General features: G+C 40.5%; 1 protein-coding gene across 3 annotated transcripts in view; it reads right to left on the bottom strand.

Annotated features, from left to right (window-relative positions):
• Nucleotides 1-19839, bottom strand: part of GPATCH2L (G-patch domain containing 2 like) — a 46140-nt gene that overhangs the window by 5864 nt on the left and 20437 nt on the right. For all 3 annotated transcript variants that reach the window (XM_008058146.2, XM_021712394.1, XM_021712392.1), the window contains exons 3-8: nucleotides 18631-18807; nucleotides 17055-17134; nucleotides 14213-14280; nucleotides 13158-13212; nucleotides 11069-11154; nucleotides 689-783 (exon numbers count right to left, since the gene is read on the bottom strand). In XM_008058146.2, the coding sequence (XP_008056337.1) occupies nucleotides 689-783; nucleotides 11069-11154; nucleotides 13158-13212; nucleotides 14213-14280; nucleotides 17055-17134; nucleotides 18631-18807 (561 nt within the window). The remainder of the gene's footprint in view (nucleotides 1-688; nucleotides 784-11068; nucleotides 11155-13157; nucleotides 13213-14212; nucleotides 14281-17054; nucleotides 17135-18630; nucleotides 18808-19839) is intronic.

The following is a 19839-nucleotide window of genomic DNA, read 5'->3' as shown; positions in this document are numbered from 1 at the left end:
GCACTCCAGTCTGGGCGACAGAGTGAGACTCCAACTCAAAAAAAAAAAAATCTCAAGTGCACAGCTCAAGGATCTCAACATGTGTAAAGAGCCACACAACCCCCACCTCATTCGTCATATGAACCACTTCCACACTCAGAAGATTCCCTTGTGTCCTCTATTGTCACTAGTCCTACCAAAGAGAACCACTATTTTGGCTTCTGCCATTAGTATTAGTTTTGCAAAGAAAACTGAACAGTTTTAACCTGAAAATTTGGTTTTAGTTAGAAATTTCATGACCAGTAAAATATAGCACTCTACTACTCATAAAAACAGTAAGCATGTATTATACTATATACCAAATATGAAAGCAAATAAACCCATGTGACTCCTTGACTGAACTACCACCACACCTGGATTTTCATTAACATAGATCTAATTTCCTGCCTGTGCTAGAACAGAAGCTTAGATGACTGAGATTGTCGATAGTGGAATACAGGGTGTCAAACCCTTGAAAGCCATGTAGCATGAAAAAGCACAGGCTTCAGGGTCAGCAAGAACTGGGCCAAGTACTTCTCAGTCTCAGTTTTCCCATGGAAAAAAAATGACCTGCCTTATCACAAAAATTAGATGAAAGGGTATACAACACACACAATCTAGTGTCTGATACAAAATAGGTGCTCAATAAATGATAACTGCATGTAATCACCTGCACTGGGACTAGACAGAGATGCTGTGGCCACAGGTTTCCGTTTCCTCTTGATGTCACGTGAACACGGTGGTACCCAGTGTACATTTGCTTGTCTGCAGATATGAGAAGGGAAAAAATGATTTTAACTTTGTAATTCTTGTTGTAAGATATTATACACAGCCCAGATGAAGCCCCTGACCCATTATAGACATAACTAACAAAGTGGGCACCATCATTTGTCATTAAGTGTTGGCACAAGATTGTTCAGAATTAATAACTCACTCTTTATTCGCAGTACACACACATTCTAAACTTTTTACCTGATTTCAGTGTAGCAGGCATTGAAGATTAATTTCAGTGAAAATGTGTTTCATTACATGCTTATTTTTTTAATAAAAAAACTATAACCACTATTGTTCTAAGTTCACTAATGAAATACCTTCTCCCAGGTGGTAATATATTGAAAAGTTTAATGCTGCATGAACACAGATATTTGCATAGAATTTTAATAGGAAGTTTAACTCTTCTACCACTATAAATCTGGATTTTTAACACAACATACATCACAAGTATGTTAAATTTTAAGTCTGGCTTCTATAACTTGTAAAAACATGAATTACGTGACAATATGTTCCTTCATCTTAATATTCAGGTTATTTTAAAAATAAAACACCGAGAGCTTCAAAGCTAAAAAAACAAAGGATTCTCTGAAAGACAATGGCTTGACACTGAAATTACCGGTATGCTATGTTAGTTCCTCTGTTCCCCACTTCCTCCTTCCTGTCAAAATAGACAGATCCTGCACTTGAATAAGGACCAAGTTGAGTCTCACCTTTACACAAAGCTTTCCTTGAACATTTGAGGCCTCATCTACCATGAATCAAATTTCACTGGTATACAAGTATCTTGTTTCCCTAATGAAACAAGAAGGTTTAATCTCTTTGAAATTAAGAACCAGGGTCCTGAGAAACCATATTTATACTTTAATAATTTTCCAATGATCTACCAACCTCAGGACAAGGCACATAGCTGATTCTCATTAGCTGTTGATTAGAACTGACAGGAATGAATACAAGTTCTAAAATTCAAATGGCCACTTAAAGTGGTTAAAATGGTCAAATTTATATTATGTATATTTTACCACAATTTAAAAAAAATAATCAAAGTAAATGACATAAAAAGGAATCTAGTGAAATTATACCAAACTTCTAACTGGTAGTTCTAGCAGGAGAACAAGACTCTTAATAGTCTTAAGACTGGAACCTCAGACAAATCTAAGAGAGCCTAGTTAGCAAGGGAATAAGACCACTGATAAACGGACAAATTTGCCTATTCAGAGAGCCTCTAATCTGGAACTTTCACAGGTTAAAACTGTGTATGTGTACACACACACACACACACACACACTCACACTCACACACACACATTTATCTAAACAGCAAAAGCTTAAGAGGCAATTCAATTAATTTATAGACAGGAAAATATAAGAATTTGACTAAAATCCTAAGAAACTTTTTTAGAAAGCAAAGAACATCACAGGCCAAAATTTACAATACAAAGCCAGGGGCTTGGAAACTTCCACCAAAACACCTTTTATTGATCACTTTCTTGAAAATAAGTCAAAGACCCTATGGATAGTTAATTCTGAAAGCCCAAATAGTTAATTCTGAATACACATGTGAAGCAGGGAAAACACTTCATTTTTCATACCTGCAAATAAGTCTAAGTAGCATGCTGACTTAATAATAAATTAACACAGATGGCAACATCAAAGGTTGGTAGACAAAACTTCAGGCTGAATGGAGAAGTGGTCAGTCCTTTTGAAGCCCAAAGGCAGAAAAGACAGTGACATTACACAAGTGTGTTCCTCGTCAAAACAGAGAAATGAAGAGAAGAGAGCTTCCATCTTTTCCACAAACATAGACCGTGAATACATACAGACCCACACTCAACTGTCCGAGCATCTGATCTCATTCCCTCAAGCATATCCTCAAGCATGGTTCAGAAAGAGAAACAAAGTCAAAAAAGGCTTACACCTTCAGTCATGCTTCTTTCCTCTTTACCTGCAGCTCAGCCAAGGAGACTCCGAAACTTTTCAGATAAATGTTAACACCACTGCTTCAAACTCAAGTGAGTTATCAGGACATGAGACTAGTGGCACTGTGGGCTTGTGGCTGAGGTGGTTCCCACACACCCTGCCCCTCTGGGCAGCGGCTCCTCGGTCCCTCCCATCCTTTCCCTGCTCAGCAGTGCCAGCACTTCAGGCCAGCTGTCCCTGTGTTAAGTGAGCCCTGAATGCTAAACTGCCAGTCTGTTCCTTCTCTCTGCTGTAAACAGGCTACTTCGACCACCCCATGCCCACTTCTAATTGTTGTCCAGAATACTCTAAATGCTTCACATTTTATAAATTCCTCCAGTTATAACATAGGAGAGTGCTGAAGGCTTCCTAAGGAACCCAAACAATGAAACTTGTTAAGACAATAAACTGATTTGGTTGTAAAAGTCTATATTTTTGTGTGAACTACTTCTACTCAGCAGTTTTTTGCCTCTTTCACTGTTCACTAGGTTTCACTGAGCACCTTGTCTATGCCAAGCATTGTAGGGATATAGTGAAAAACAAAACAATCTCTGCCTTGATGGATCTTATAACCTAATCCTATTTGCAACTACACAGTTTTTCTAGTTACAGAATAAAAACAGAGAAACAAGGCAGCGATAAGGAGAAGGCATGTTTGCTTTTAAAATTCAGTTTAAATGCTCCCTCCCTCTTAGAATATTTTTCTTCAGACCTGTTTTGAGGCTGGAGAGCTACTTCACAGGAGTAAAACCTCTTTAGGGCTGAATACACAGAACTATTCGTCTCTCTTCATCAATTCTTAGGTTATAAAAGGAAAGTCAGACATCCTCCTTCTTGTTTGGTTTTAAGTGAACATTAGTATTGGTAGAGCTTATGGCTTGGGAAAATCCATTTTCCCATGTGAGGGCTCCATCTCCTTGGAAAGAACCTTAGAGGGCAAAGAAGGAAGAGGACCCAGAACAAGCCTGGTACACAATGGAATACTAATCAGTCACAAAAAAAGAATGAAATCCTGACATTCTCGGCAATGTGGATGGAACTGAAAGGCATTATGTTAGTGAAATAAGCCAGGAATAAAAAGTTCAACACCGCATGTTCTCAGACGTGGAAGCTAAAAAAAGTTGATCTCGTAGAAGTAAAAAGTAGAACAAAAGATACTGGACACTAGGAAGGGCAGGGGGAAGGGAGGGATAGGAAAATATTTGCCAAACAACACAAAGTTACTTCTAGCTAGGAGGAATAAGTTCTAGTGTTCTATACCCCTGTAAGATGACTGTAGTTAGCAATAATACATAGTTTCAAATAGCTAGAAAGAAGACAATGAATGTTCCCAACACAAAGAATTATGATAAATTTTTGAGATAATAGATATGCTAATTATGAATCAAAATATCCTATGTACTTATAAATCAAAATATCCTAGGTACTCCATAAATATGTATAACTATTACATATCAATTAAAAAATAAAAGTTTAAAATAAGGAAAAGCAATAAAATTTAAAGGAAAAAAATAACAAGTCTGAAGAAAATAAGAAGAAAGCTGGGTGCTAAGAGAACCTAAAGGAGACAGGAGGTGGAAGCTACCCTGCTGGTTGGCACATCCAAAACCTTCAGAGAGCCCTGCTCAGGAGAGAAGGATCATGTGTGGACTTGGAAGAGCCCTGGTGTTATTCTGAGGAATCTTCTTAGCACGTGGGTAGGCAGCTGCTACTGCCTCTGCTACCTGGTCTGCAGGCAGTTCTCGTTGCTTGTTTATCCCAAAATATTCCAGATCATCAACTGCAGATATAAAAAATTAAGGAAGGGAAGAAAAATAAAGAGGTTGATCTACTCCCACCCCCATGTTCATTAAGGGGTATCTAACCACCTGGCTCCTTTTCTTTCTAATGTGTTCTTTATTTAATGTGTGTTATTTTACTTTGACAACATCACCATTGACTCACAAAACTGAGAAAGGGACAATGCACAAATGGCATAACAAAAAGGACAGGGAAAAAGTGTCTGGGCTTCCCTTTCTCCCTAACACATGGGAACCCTCCCTGGAGGTAAAAGGGTAGAAGATTTAATCAGATATTGTAAAACTGTTTCAAGGGCAGTACCTGGTTGTTCTTGGGTTACACACTGTGTTGTATGTTAGGGGAAGGGGTCTCTCAATTATGCAAAGTGTAAAAACCACTAAGTATACGTTAAGCTAAAGTCTCTACTGAGTTGAAACTTCATCCTCAACGGGGTGGGAAATGGCCATTATAATTTATCTAAGGAGCTTTTACAAAATACACATGATGCCACCAAAATCCTAATTTAGTAGGCTAGGCTGGAATGGGAGCAGATTCAGCAATATGTTTATTTTGAAATTTTTCCCCAGATAATTCTAATAAGCACCTATCAACTTCAAATGACTGAGTTAAAAAAAATCTACCAAATTCCCAAAGTCAACCTACTCAATAATTGAGCTCTGAATATTGAACCTAAAGAATAACAGAATGATTAAATGAGTATACATTTTTAAAAAAAAACTGCTTGCCAGTACACAAGCAATTAGCCTAGAGAAAAAAGGTTCTGCCCACTTGGTTCATCTGGTCAGGACGATCTTCACTTGGGCCAGTGAACATGTGAGACACATGCTTTCTTCACAGTCTGTGTGTTGGGATCAGTGCTTCTAAGAGTGTCACATTTTCCCTCTGTGGTGGTATTTGCCAAAAAGAACTTATGGATAGGGGTACAGGGTGGGAGGAATGAGCATTAAAAGCAATGAATACACTTTTTTTTAAAAAGGCTTTCTTCAGAAAAAGTCACTACATTCTTACTGTAAGTGTGAAGGTGAATGCTAAAGATTAACAATTAATTGAAGGAGTATTCTTCATATTCACGCATAAACACGACACTTCTATTTTACTTTTTTACAGTGCGTACCTGAAAGATCAGGTGAGTTGTTAAAATTGCAGTGTTACTTAGGAAACTGGGCAGATCACTATGTCCTTGGGGCAGGAATGTACTTTTAGAGGAAAAAAAAATTACTTTGAGAAATACATGCATGTTTAATAGAACCAATGTGGGCAAAAAATAACTGAAGTGACTGCTTTAGGTTTGGAACAAAGATGTTTAGAGTCACTCCTGAGGAAAGAAAACAGTCCTTATCTGCCAATGGCAAGCTGATTTAAGGAACAGTTCACCTTCAAAAATCACTCATTTTTAAAAGCTATTGGAAAGTTCATATTTCTGTATGGAATAAAAATAAAATTCAATGTGAAAAAGCTATTTATTTTCCGTACTTTTCCTTCAACACAAATAAATAACACCAGGAAAAAACTAGCTGTCTCTAGGGACCAAAGGTCATATATATCATGTATTGCAACTATTCTCCTTAATTACTAATCTATTCACGGCAATTATTTTTTAGCAAAAATGTATGGAGGCCCAGCCTATGCAGAACACTATTCTGGATGTGAAGAGGACAGAACCAGATCCCGTCCCTGGGAACTCTCACCATAGGAGGAAGACCGATCCATAAATAATCTGAGGCCCTGAGCTGTCGGGAGGAATGAGAAGAATGCTGGGGTAAAAGGAGGAAAAGGAGGACTAAACCCAGGGAGGCAGGGAGACCCCTCCTCACTTGTGATTTTATTGGGGGTAACTGACATTTATTAAACACCCAGCAGGGAGAATATATGCCCTTGACACCAGGGGCAGAGCAGGAAGAGTCACTCAGAGTTACAAGAGGAAGCAGGAGGCCTGTCTATAGGAAGTCATCCTGGCAATCCAACGAACTGCTGTCATTCACATCCAGCTCCCAGTAGTCTGTACAAGCTGCTCACCAGCCCCTAAAAGTGCTCCCAAGTTGATTCCTCAGCTGGGCTATATGGCTTGCACATCACAACACTGTTTCAGGCCACCCACAGGAACTGAATCACTTCACATCGGTTGGAAAGATGGGTATATTACAGTAGAAAAGCAGAGAGAATGTTTTCATCACTCCATGTAGACAGTGAGATGCCAGCCTGCTGAGGGCTGTTGTAAGCAAGACCCTCCACAGAGGAAAAAAGATTTTAGAATGTGGACTACTGAGTGGCAGCTGCCATAGGCTTGGGCAGCCTTACAGGCAACGCTACAGCAGAAACGCTGCCTCACACATAGCCGAAGCCAAGGCCTACCCAGTCCACTGAGGGCTGCTGTACCTCTAGCGCCCTCAACAGCTACAGGACTCATAACAGGGTCTTCCCCCAAGCCCTGGGGTAAAACCTGAGGCTGTTTAATATGGCTCCAAAGGTCAAAATTAATAGCATGAACTAAGTCTTCTTCCTGCTCTTTGAAACTCCTTGTCAAGTGGCACAGCCAGCTGGGCACACAACTCTTGATATGCAGATCACGACGTTTGTGAACAGATAAAATGAATTACAAATGAGCTCAGCCTACCCTGTCTCAACTCTCTAATGGGCAGGAAGGGCTCTCTCTTTCTTTCCCAAACACTGTCCAAATGCCTCCTCTTAGAGTCCACTTGAGCCATTTAAGTGCCTCAAGAATCTGTATCACATCTCATTAGCAAATGACTCTGGAAGCCAACTCAAAGTTTCTAAAACTGTATTATCCTAAGGACAAGGTAGGACAGTAACTACGTAACAAAATAATGTTAGCCACAATATTAGCATATATTAGTTCATTTTCATCCCTACTAATCCAAAAGAAAAGTATTGCTATTTCCACTTTAAACATGAGGAAATTGAGGTCTGGGGAGGCTAAGTCATTTGCCCAGGTAAAGCCAAGATTCCTGCCTGGGTTTGCCTCACACTAATTCCAAGCTCTTAATCTCACACTGCCCATGCCAGTGGACTATGAAGAAAACAGTAAAAGCCATGAAGACTTTTCCTTCATTTATTAAGGAACCTGGATAATATCTGCATGCCAGGCTGGTATCTGCCATCCTTACTAGAACTGAAAATAAGATTTCTCAAAGGAAAAACAGCTTATTTACAAAGGAAATTGACCTACATGAAAAGAAGCCATCAAACAATGCTTTACTGTTTCAGAACTTAAAAATAAGAAAAAATAAATGGAAATGATGATATGGTCCCAAAACTGCCATGAGACCCTTAACAACCACAACTGGTGACTTGTGTATCATACAGTTGCAACTGACCCGTGTGTAGCAATTGATAAGCTCTAGTTATCATTTTCTATAGGTAATAATGGTAAGAAAAGCTTCACAATCAATAAATCTCTCTTTCTGGGAAAAAGCTGCCTGCAGCACCAGTCTCCTTATTACAAATGTGTGACTGTGTCATTGACAACAATACCACTGTCTCTACCGGAACACCAACCACACTATCTGCTGTTTGAGCAGCAGTGATTCTCAACACTGATACCAAGTGTTACTACTTTCACGGCAAATCCCAACACTAGCAACCAAGACCAACTACAAAACAGCTGGTTTACAAATGCCATCCATACACCCAGCCAACTATTCTACCATCCACACATCCCCCAACTCCCTGCCTCCCCATTTATGAAGAGCTGCATGCTGGGCACTGTGCTAGATGCCAACATTCTTCTTCACCCACAGCAGGTTTTCCAAGGCTCCAGAATTCCACCTCCCAAAGGAATGGTGCACACAACACCAAGGCACAGAGCTTGTGCCAACCAGGAAATGGGAGTCCCTAGTAAGCAAATTACAAAGCACCAGTCATAAAACCATATGCATTCAGGGCAACAGTTCTTCACCCTGGCTACACATTAATCACCTGTGGAGTTGAAAATAATGCCTTTGCCTGGGCCTCATCCCAGACCAATTAAATCAGAATCTCTGCAAGCAGGACCCAGCAGGGATACAGTTTTTAAAGCTTCTCAGGTGATTCCAAAGTGCAGCCAGGATTGAAGACCCCCAAAATATTTCTAGAGTGGTAGTTTTGAAATCCATAAATCTGTTAGATGGTACCAATACCCCAAACCCCACCCCCACCCCACCCCTCCGCATTCACTGTAGCTGACATCTGGGCTGCATTAAAATGATACATCAATAAAGTGTTCTTTTGAAATGACGGACCCATTATTTATTTGTTGACAGCAATGAAATACTGAACAAGAGAGTACTTTGAGGTCACTCATCACCCCCAGGGTCCCCAGGCCTATTCTGAGAACTAGAGGGGCGCGAAGCTCTGACCATGAGGAGGCGGCTGAGCTCAACCTCGCTTGGAGTGGTACTGGCAGTGTCCAGGCAAGAAGCAGCTATAGCTCCATAGCCTGACAGGAGGGAACCTTCACAGTTCAGGCATGATTATCAAACTCTTTGTGCTCTTAAAGGAGAGTAATTATAGGCATGTGAAAAAAGGGAAGCACTCCCCAAGGAACTCTTCCTCACATGCTTCCCAAGAGGCAGCAGGGCCATTAAAAATTCCATGATGAAGAGGAAAAACAGCCTGGGAACAGCCAGGAGGCAATACAGCAAATTAATACACCAGCCCTCCTCGGGGAGAGCTGTGATAAAACAGGAAACACTCCTCTCTTCGCAAAATAAAATTATACCACTAATGATAACATAGTCACCACACACACACACAAATCATTCTAATGATGGGTGTGAAATTCCCAATGCTGCCCAGATGCTTTGAAAGAAATCTTTCGCTACTACAAATAAAATGGGACAAGAAAAAGAAAATTTCCATTCGAAACAGCTTCCATCGAGCCGTTTGCCTGCCTCTGCCCTGTCACCATGCATGCTCCTTCACACTCCCTGCTTGGCATTGGGCGCTGGCAAAGCCTGCTGCCCAGTTCCGAATCAGTCTCATCAGTCTGCCAGCTGGGGCTAGATGGCTGCTTCCCACTGGCCTCTTGCTAGGCAGGAACCTCACACTTCAAAGCATGAGAGGCAGCCCTGAGAGCCCAGTGTTCCATCACTCACGACTCCTAAAACTGCAAGGTCACTCATGCTCATCATTCCCATGGAACAATGGGTGCTGAACTCTACTGACTGGAATGGCCCACTTCCACACCCGACTTTCCTGGGAGAATGGAAGCTCCTAGAGGACAGACCCTAAACAAAGAGCCAGGCACACAGCAGAGAGTCAGTGAACACTGAATGAATGAAGAATCAACAGCATGCCACTGAAGGAAAGGCCTTACAGCGGTAGTTTATGTCATTTCTTAGTTTTCCATAGTCTTCAGAACACATTTGTGATGGTATCTCTTTTCTTAAGACTTTCCCCCACAAAAGTACCACTTCTCTAGGAGAAAGATGTGGCAGTAGGTTAAGGTGCAAAATGTATTATTATAGCCCATGGTAGAAGTTCTGTCTTCATGAAAGTAACTTCTTTGAGCAGCCTGCACCCCAAAAGCTATGAACATATCCATTTAATAACTTCTTACAAAGAGAAAAAAAATCAGAACCTTGGAAGAAAATTCTTTGCACCACCAGAAGTAATACCAGTTCAATGATCCAGCCTATTAGCAGCTCTTTTCTGCATAACTGCCCTGCGGTGGGGATGCTACCATTAAAACCATACTTACTTCCCATGTCACCTAAGAGATTTCTATCTATAAGGAGTTATTCATTTGACACATATACATGAATGCCTAGCAAGTGCCAGAAACTGTGTTGGTGCAGAGAATTTATCAGAGAACATGGTCCCTGTACTTTGAAGTTTATAGTCTATTGAGAGAGCCTGGGGGAAAAAGTGGAAAAAAAACCCTAAACACACTGAAATAAACTAAGAAGCAAATGCACTACAGACTGTGATGAAGCTATAAAGGAAACACACAAGTAGAGAGCAGAAAGTGGCCCTTGAGACAGGGTGGTCTGCGTGGTCTCCACTGAGGAGGTGGCCCCTGAGCTGAGACAAGCAGCAGCTCAAAGATGGTCTTCCCGACAAAGGGAACAGCACACAGGTTCCAAGCCAGGAAAGGATTGCTATTTTTGAAGAACAAAACAGAGCTCCCTGGTACAGCTACTCTCTCCCCCATAGAGGGGAGAAACTATATAAAAGGAGCTTGACACACAGGGAGGCCAGATTATGCAGGGTTTTTCAGGTTGTGGCAAGGAACATTAATAATGTTCTTTGAAGATGGGGCTCTTAGCAGCAGAAATAATATGAAGTATGAGCTAGAAGACTTAGGTCAAAGTTGAAACTTAATCACATACTAGCCACGTGACCACAGGAAAGACACTTTACCACCCTGCCTCAGTTTCTGCATCTGTAAAACACGTATTTGCTTCAGAAAACTGCCATAAGGATCAAATCAGATACTAGACACAAACATGCATTTTAACCCGAAGTCAAATAAAAAGGGATGGTGCTGTCCAGAAGAAATACACGCCGCTGACGACCATTACCTGGCTGAGCAGTGCACTGGTGAGCATCGCCGGTGAGACGCGTCAGTAAGAACATCCAGGGAATACAGGGGAGAGAGGGGATTCAGCTGCAGGGGCAAAGGTGATGATGTTAGTAAGGTCTGTATGAAAGAGATCTGACCCAAACGGACACCCTATCCTCTGATTACTTGTCCCCTTTGGCTGTCCAACTCTTTGTCATACCAAACACAGACGCAAGTCAGTGAAATCATGCATATTGAACAATGTGCCCAGAATGTCCCACACCTGATCTAACACACCATAAAAGCACTATTTCTTGTTAAAAAACAATCTGTCAAAAACCTCTGACTCATAATACTCACCTAAGTGGTAAAAGACAGTACTTTCCAAGTGACAGAAGAGGAATGAACTTATGCCTATTGATTATCAACTGCATATCAGCCCTTGTTCCCAAGAAGATGAACATGAAATTACCTTCTCATTTCCTTACCCTGGCAAATGTTTTCAAGAATAACTAGTTAGCACATACCAGCAGCATAGCATAGTAGAGAGAAAACTAGGCTAAGAATAAGAATACCTGTTAGTCCCAATCTACCACTGAGTTGCTGTGTATTGAATATGATACATCTCTTTGAGCTTGACTATCCTTATCTGCGAAATAGATCTATCACTACCTGTCTTACTGACTTTACAGGGTTACTGTGAGGGCTAAATAAAATATTGCTTTTGGATCATAAAATAAGTTCAGTTTCTCACCTGGAAAACATCTACTGATGTCAAAAGGTGGCTGTGAGGATTGGACAGAATACCTCAATTTATGTTGCTAGCATTTTTTGTTTTTTTCACAATAAACAGTCCTCCCCCACAAGTTAAGAACTTGGAAGAGCTCTGATAACTTCAAAAGTGCTTTAAAAGCAACTGTTCTGTCTGCCGCAGAGGCTCCAGTCCCGGGCCTGCCAGCTGCATGATCCTGGACCAAGAGTATGACTCTTCTGGGTCACCAGTTCATCACTTGCAAACAACATATCCGGTGATGGCCACAGGTCCCCTTCTACCTTTGGGCCCTCTGATGCTAATGTGATGAGTGCCACACTGCCACCTCTCACATGCCACCTTCATGACTTTTTCCTTATCTGTCTACTACCTGCACTACTGTTTACTCATTTCTCTTTATATTGATATAATTTGATATATAACAATATGCATCAAATATATGACATATAAAATATAACTACATATCAAATATATATTTTTATATTCATATATACATATAACCATATATATGTTATATATATCAAATGTGGCAAATATAATGATTTTCGTTATATCAGTATTTTTACTGTCTTGTCCTTTCTGTTTCTGTGAAACAAGTTTGATATGATTACAGTTTCTAGCATTCATTAGAATACATAACTTAAAAACTGTGCCCATCTGCCTTCTAAAATCATCTCATGCACATTCATCAGTTGTCTTCTACTGCTCTAGTTCATTTTGAAACAGCAAATTCACAACGAAGATTCCAAGTCCAAAATGCGTATCCACTCAATAAACTACTAAGAAGTCAAAAAAACAAAAAAATACCAATCCCTGAGCAGCAGGAAGCCTGAGGATTGGCACCTATTTTACAACTAATCACCAAGATAAAGCAACCCTCCAAAACAATCAAAAAGCTTCACATAAAGAAACATCTCAATTGTCGCTGCGAGTAATTTTTAAATTGTGAGTCCTGCACAAAGGTCTAAGTAGACAAGGACCCCTGGGGAAGGCTGGGAGAAGACCCAGAAGGCAAGAGGGCTCCCAGGCCTGACCCACTGCACCCTGAGCAGCTCCACCTTCTGCTTCCTGTTTGGGCCCAAACATAATTCTCCTCAACACAGATTCTGATGCTACCTGAAACCATAAGCAGAGGAGATTTCATTCTGCTTTCTTACTGCAGAGTTCAAAACTTAAATACAAACAGAATTCCTGTGAAATACGTTACAAGAAACTGCTGATCACAGTTGAACCTTGAAAGGGGAATAAGCTACAGTTCCTGTCAGTGAGCATTGGATATACTTGGAAAATAGCTCTCCAAGAAAATCAGAATGACATAGGAAGGAGGGCACCTTACCTCATGTGCACAAGCAGAAATGTGAGGAAAATCAGATGCCAACGCTTTATTCTTTCTAAAGAAAAGGAAACCAAATGATAAAATAAAGATGACAAAGAAGGCAATCTTACCTGATTTCACTCTCTTTTCCCAGCTGATGGTAACCAGAAACTACGGAGAGGGAGAGAATAACAGGAAAGAAACCAGTAAAAGATGTGATTGGAAAATTACAGAGGGGAGGAGAAGATAAAAGGCACTGGAAGAATAAAGAGAAGACAAAGAAGGAAATAGCGAAAAGATGAGACTGGAGGAGAAAAGGGGACAGATATTAGTGTACGTGAACTTTTTTGTGTAGAAAATAACTCTTCAAAGGAAAAAGCCTCACAAGCAAATGTGAAAGATTGGGCAGGCTGGAAATAAACTCCAGATCACAGTGTGACACCCACGCATTTTCAGCTGTGCAGTGACAGCAGGATCCTCACTCGACGAGGGCGTGAACCACACACACAACCTGCCTATTTTGTGTACTGTAATTAGACCAAGCTGGACGTGTACAGGACGGTAACTGGGCACTGGCCATGATGCACACGGGGTACAGGTTTAAAAGCCACCAAGTCAGAGGAGAGGCTGTCCTGAAAAGGGCAGAAAGACGCACCTGAAGCTGCATGCAGACTTCCTGTTCCACCTGCCACCATAATGAGGATAAAAAGATGTTTCTCTACAAGAAGGTCTAAAAATGGGAAGAGCATATAGCAGAACAAAGGCAATCACCTATCTTGAACAAGAAAAGGTTTAAGAGACAGAAAAATCAGTTTAAAATACAACATACTTACTGGAAACTACTAATGCAGCAGCTAAAGATATAAGAAACAAAAAAAAAGAAAAGAAAAAGACTAAAAAGGAAAAGAAAATCACTGCCACGGGAATAGGATGTTGCCTATGTTAACTGTGAAAAAGTACAACTCTTCAAGATCTGCTCTTTAGGCCCTGAAGCCTGATTTCTGGGTTCATAAAACTCCCCTCTGCCTCTTCCTCCAAGAGCAAGCAGGCCAACCAGTAAAAATATCAGCACTTACTCCTTCTGCCGAGGATCACTCAGGATATGGCTCATCCTCTCAGTACCCAAAGTACTGATGCTGGCCTCCTAAAAAGACAAGGAAGACAAGAGTATCATCCATCCACAGAAACAAATACATAAAGCACAATCCGTCATCAAGCTCGGACTTCCCCACACCTGTGCCAGCCAAGGTCACCTCAAAGGCACACATCAAATATCAACCTTAAAATCCAACAGCAACTATATTTCTTTTTATTGAAATCTACCTTACAAGTTTTACATGTTATCCTATACTTATTTTTTCTCGAGTAATCCAAAAGTCATTATAAACATTGTTTACCATATGAGGTATTTTAATATAGTAATATACTTTCTGGAGTTATTAAAGTATAAAGGAATAAAAACCCTTCTTTAGAATACCCAACAACAGCCAACTTTTAACAGGCAGCACACCAAGCTTCCCACAGCTATGTGTTTTTGGCTCAAATAGCCTTCATCCTGGGACACTTATTAAGTCCTCACTGGTAAAACCTAAATATCTGCCGACTCAATATATACATTCGCATCAAAAGACTTTTGTAACTTACAAAAATTGTCACCCTGTACTCTGTCTCCCCCACATCATTTATTGAAATAAAAATAGAAGTCTGTATAAAACTCACCCTTAAACTCAGGGTTCTCAAGATTATAGTGTAAAAATTTACACAAAAACCACAAACAATTCAGAAACTAACCATCCCCCAAAATTGGCAGATGGCAGAAGGCACTGCCCCTTCACTTAGCTTGAGTATGTGTACAAGGTGTATCTCCCACAGTGCCCAGGAAAGCACACCAACACGTACATGAACAAGAGTTACACAGAGAGGGTCAGCATTAAGACAAGAGGACACAAGTCATGGGCGTGAATGTCAAGAATGCCAAGGCTGCTTCTCAGACGCATTTGGACAAATGTCACTACTTGTACTTACCAATGTGTGTGGACTGTCCTAAACGTTAGGCTACACAGTTCAGCAGAACAATTGGTTATAGGAAAATTAATCTGAGGTCAGACTCTGGGATGGACAGGAGCTATATGAAAGGCTTCACATACTGTCTTCACATTCCACATCCCTTGCAGCTGCACCTCCCAGTTACAGACACAGACATGGTGGGGGGGAGCAGGGGGAAAAGATGGGTGAAAAATGAGCTATTTGCTACAGCAGAAAAATTATTAACTTAAAGTGCCGCAATGTTTAAATTTACAGTTTATTACTGTGTAAATTACAAGCAGTACTTTGTGTAATTAGCAGCTCGCTGGCAGGGAGCTGTGAATGAAACTCATTATTTATGATTACAATTTAGAAAAAGAGAAGGGAGATGGGGGAGGGGGAGGCGGGGGGGCAGAGCAGTGACCTCTGCTAGAAATGATAAATATCCCTTTAAGGTGATGAAGATGAATTAAACAAGCAAATATTATCCTATTCATTTGAACTCATTAGAGGCACGTCCAATAGGCCCTGGTTCCCTTCTAGGCAAGCTAAAGGGAGCCTTCAAGATGAACCAACTTACTTCTATAGAAGCAGAAGCCTCATTTTCTAAGATCTGAAAGAAAGTAAGGTTGGTGGCAGGGAGAGCATTATCTGTTGAGCATAACCAATACAGAGAAAAAGTCCAGCGATGACTCCAGCCCTACTCTCAGCCTCCTGCCCTCCACCCCATGTACTCCTCTCCTGCTAGCTGCCCTGTTACCAATAAGCTCCCAGAACACAAAAGCAACATTTGACAGTCTGTGAGATGAGCAATCTGAAAGGAACACAGTACAGTCTTCCAGTAATCAAATGTAATTCTAATTAGAAATTTGAATTAAAAGATAAAAAGAAACAAGAATCTGAGTTCATCTAGAAATAAACAGTCTCATTTATTTTGCATGAAAACTTCAGAAAACAGTTCTGTGATTAGACTATAAAAACAGCAGCCCCTTAAGGGCAGCCAGACTGTGGCTCTGACAACCTCAGCCCTGGCCTGGCAGAGCCTGCCACCTAGCTGGCCTTCTAAACAACCACGGAGTAAACAATCACATGAGCGCTCCAATGCCTGTCCCTTTCTTCCTCTTTGCACACCACATCTTCTCTGGTGATAAGCCTCCATCTTTCTCAACCTCCATGCTAGAGCAAAAAATAATACAAGTATAAAATACATGAACACTTAAAAAGATGAAAGTAGACCTGGGTTCAAATCTCTACTCTGCCCCTTCCACCTGGGTAGCACCGTAATTTCTGTATGTCACTTAACATCTTGAACCTAAGACTTTTCCATTTGCTAACGAGTAGTATCACTTTTTTTTAACAAGGGTGTTGGAGGATTAAATGAACTGAGTGCCTAGCACAGTTCCTGACAAAGGCAAAACTAAATAAACAGTAGCTAGTCCTCCTTCAAGGCCAGGGAGAGGCTCTTGAAACTTAATAACAGAGTTTTTTTTTTAATGAATTCTAGGATGAAAGGCCAAAGTTAGGATAGAACAAAAGATGTATTCACGAATTCAGGAGGAGTCATAAAGAAGCCAAGAGTATTTTAACTTTCGCAATAATAACATAAGGTTAATCAAAAGTTACAGAAGAGACAGAGATCAGGCCTATGGGTTTACACAACAGACACTGTAATGACAATGTTTGCATTGTCAGAACTTCTGTATGAACTAGGTTTCATTTTTTTATCTATGTATTCATTCATATCCTACATAATATTTACTCTGGTGAACTCCCAAAACATTCCAGTTGGAGTCATTAACACTGGAGAGTTCTGCAGCACTTCTGATTATTACAGGACACACAAGTTCCATAAGAAACTTCCCACTGAACCTAGTAAGCCATGACAGCCATCACCTTCCCAACCAGCCTTCTTCGTCCCTTTCTGAGGCATCGAGCTGCAGCTCCAGGCAGACGGTTCAAGCGAGCATGGTACCCTAAAAGAAGAAGAAAGGCCTCAGTATCTGAATGCAGAAAACCCACAAGAAATCATATGTTTCCAGTACACTGAAGGCCCTACTACAATCTTACTAGACTGACTTTTAAACTAGTATCACACGGCTATTTGCCAAGGATTTATCATTCTATCTTTGTCACTAGCAATATGATCACAGGCATGCTATTTCCCTTTGACCTAGGCATCCAATTCTACAAAAGTGGGATGGTCCCTTGTTCTGTCCTACCTTACAGGGCTGTTCTGAAGACCCAGTGAAATAGCATGTGGGAAGGACTTTATAAACTGAAAACGCTATGCAAATGTCAAGGTAGTATTAACAGTCTCTGATTTTAAATTAAATGTCAGTTACTATCTCAAAAACATGCTAAATTCATGAAATGATGTAGAAAACAGCATGTATGGCACACCCACATTCTACACATGGAAAGAACAACTAGAGGAATCCTCACCAAAATGCTATCAATGACATCACCTCTGTATGTGCGATTACGAGCCATTTTAAGTTTCTTCTTACTACTCTTGCTTATTTGTGCATATTTTAAGTGGTCCACAAAAAACTTTTAGAAATGTCTGAGGAAGCAATGTGCCTCAGCCAGGCAGTAGCCTTGACCAAGAGCCAACTGCTTTGAGAAGGCCTTTCAACCACCCAGATTCACCACAACAAGGTCCTACACAATAGGCATTTCCAGCTCTTAGTGTAATTCTCACCCCCAACCAATGTCCAACAGATACTTGATAACTGGCTAATTGGGTGATTATTGGATTCTGGGAGTCCTAGAATCATACATTTATGGAGCTCAAAGAAAGCTCTGAAACAGTTTTGTTCAGTGTCACACATCTTAAGAGATGACCCTGATATCCCAAGGGAATGAAAGTGACTCTGTCACACCTGTAGAGCAAGGTGGACAATATCAGAGAATAGTAGCGCCATTATTTCCTTCTTGTCCTAGGTTCTTTCCACCCACTTTGCTACCTCTTAACTGAAGGAAAACCAAAGAGAAAGGATTTGCACTTGTGTTGAAGTCCACAATAATAGGGTCACAAAAATAAATTACTTAGACAAATTATTTCAGAATCATCCACTCTAAACATGCCATTATACCTTGCATGTGAATGTTCTTACTGAAATCTATTCTCTTCCAAAATTCAATATTTCAGACTTCCATTGAGCACTAAACAACCTACCAGTTTCACATGAGGTTCAGCAGCTGCTCCCATAATCTGGTGCAATGGCAATGGCAATGGAAAGCGGCAGGAATGCCCTGCTAACATATGTCCCAAGAGTCTCCATGGACTAACTTAGGTAGGAATGGAGAATCTCAAGCTTTGAGACTCATCCTTGAATCTTCTAGAAAATCTTTGGACTAACTTCAGAACACAGAGAGTCAACGTGTGCTTAGAGGCATGAGTATGTTTGCTATGGGATGATTCTTCTGCCCAAAGAGAACCAATGTTCTTGGTCGTCTCGGAACTCACCTCTTTGAATTGGCCGAGATGGCAGAAGGAATGTGGAATCTGAAAACTTCTCCAGTCCAGAATCCATTCTTTCTACTTCAGAGCAATGATCAGGAGGCCACTTGGGCAGGAGATTGGGGACCGTGAATCCAGGGACACATTCTCCTTCATAGAACCAGTCACTCTGCTCATCATCCCCTAAAAGTAAGAGACCATGTCATAAGCTGGAATTTTAAACAAGTTCTGAGAAAAACCAAATAGGAGAATGTGTTCTTAGTGCTATCATTTTTATTATGCTTTTAAATAAATCAAAGTACAAAGAAGCTGTTCTGGTCCTTCTTGATTCACATTATGATGAAAACTGGAACATCAGCATAGTTTCATACAAATGTCATAATGTGTTAGACTGAACTGCTTTAATCACAAAAAAATAAGCACAGCAACCACTTACTAAGCCCTTACAACCTACCAAGATCCATGTTAAGAATCATAAACTTATAATCTCCTCCAACCTCTGTGCTAACTCCAACTTACAAATAGGGCAACTAACGCCCGGAGAAGTAAAGGTCATTTAGTAAATGATGAAGCCAGGATTTAAACCCAAAGCCTGACTAACTCAAAAGCCTGAGATCTTTACGACAAAAACAAAAACAAAACACAACAACAAAAAACTGCCTCCCCTACACTATCCTCAGTAGTATAAATAAACTTGGGGGTTCAAAGCTCATAAATTCAAAATTAGCTGTTCCTGAGAGATTTCTTCCTATAGCTGCATTCTCATAATCAGTGAATAAAGAATGTATGCCTGCCCATACTTCATTTTTTCCTTGGTATCTCATTAATAGGACAGAACATCATCCTGACACTAGCAAGCCAAGCTATTAAGAAAAAACTAACCATAGAAACAGATAATGTGATTCCCTAAGGTTTTTCAAGGAATTACACCATGTGTCCAAAGCCATATGATTCAGTTATAGCAAAATCCTAACTAAACCCATATGTCCAGACTCTTGCTTCAAACTTCTTTCTATTGGCTATGATGACAGTCCCTCAGTTTCCAAAAGTCTATTTCCGCCAACAAAGAATGAGATAGATAAGTTTATGTCTGCCACCCCAACCCCTTTTCAGAAAAGTAAGGATAAAGGAAATTATTACAAGAACATCTAAAGAGTTCATGACGCAATGCACTGGATATCAGAAGCTGCTCAGATCATGCCATCACATGAAGGA

Source organism: Carlito syrichta, unplaced genomic scaffold, assembly GCF_000164805.1.
Source record: "Carlito syrichta isolate Samal-C Ts95f unplaced genomic scaffold, Tarsius_syrichta-2.0.1 Scaffold303228, whole genome shotgun sequence".
NCBI classification, from domain to species: domain Eukaryota; kingdom Metazoa; phylum Chordata; class Mammalia; order Primates; family Tarsiidae; genus Carlito; species Carlito syrichta.
This window is presented reverse-complemented; position numbering and strand designations above follow the sequence as displayed.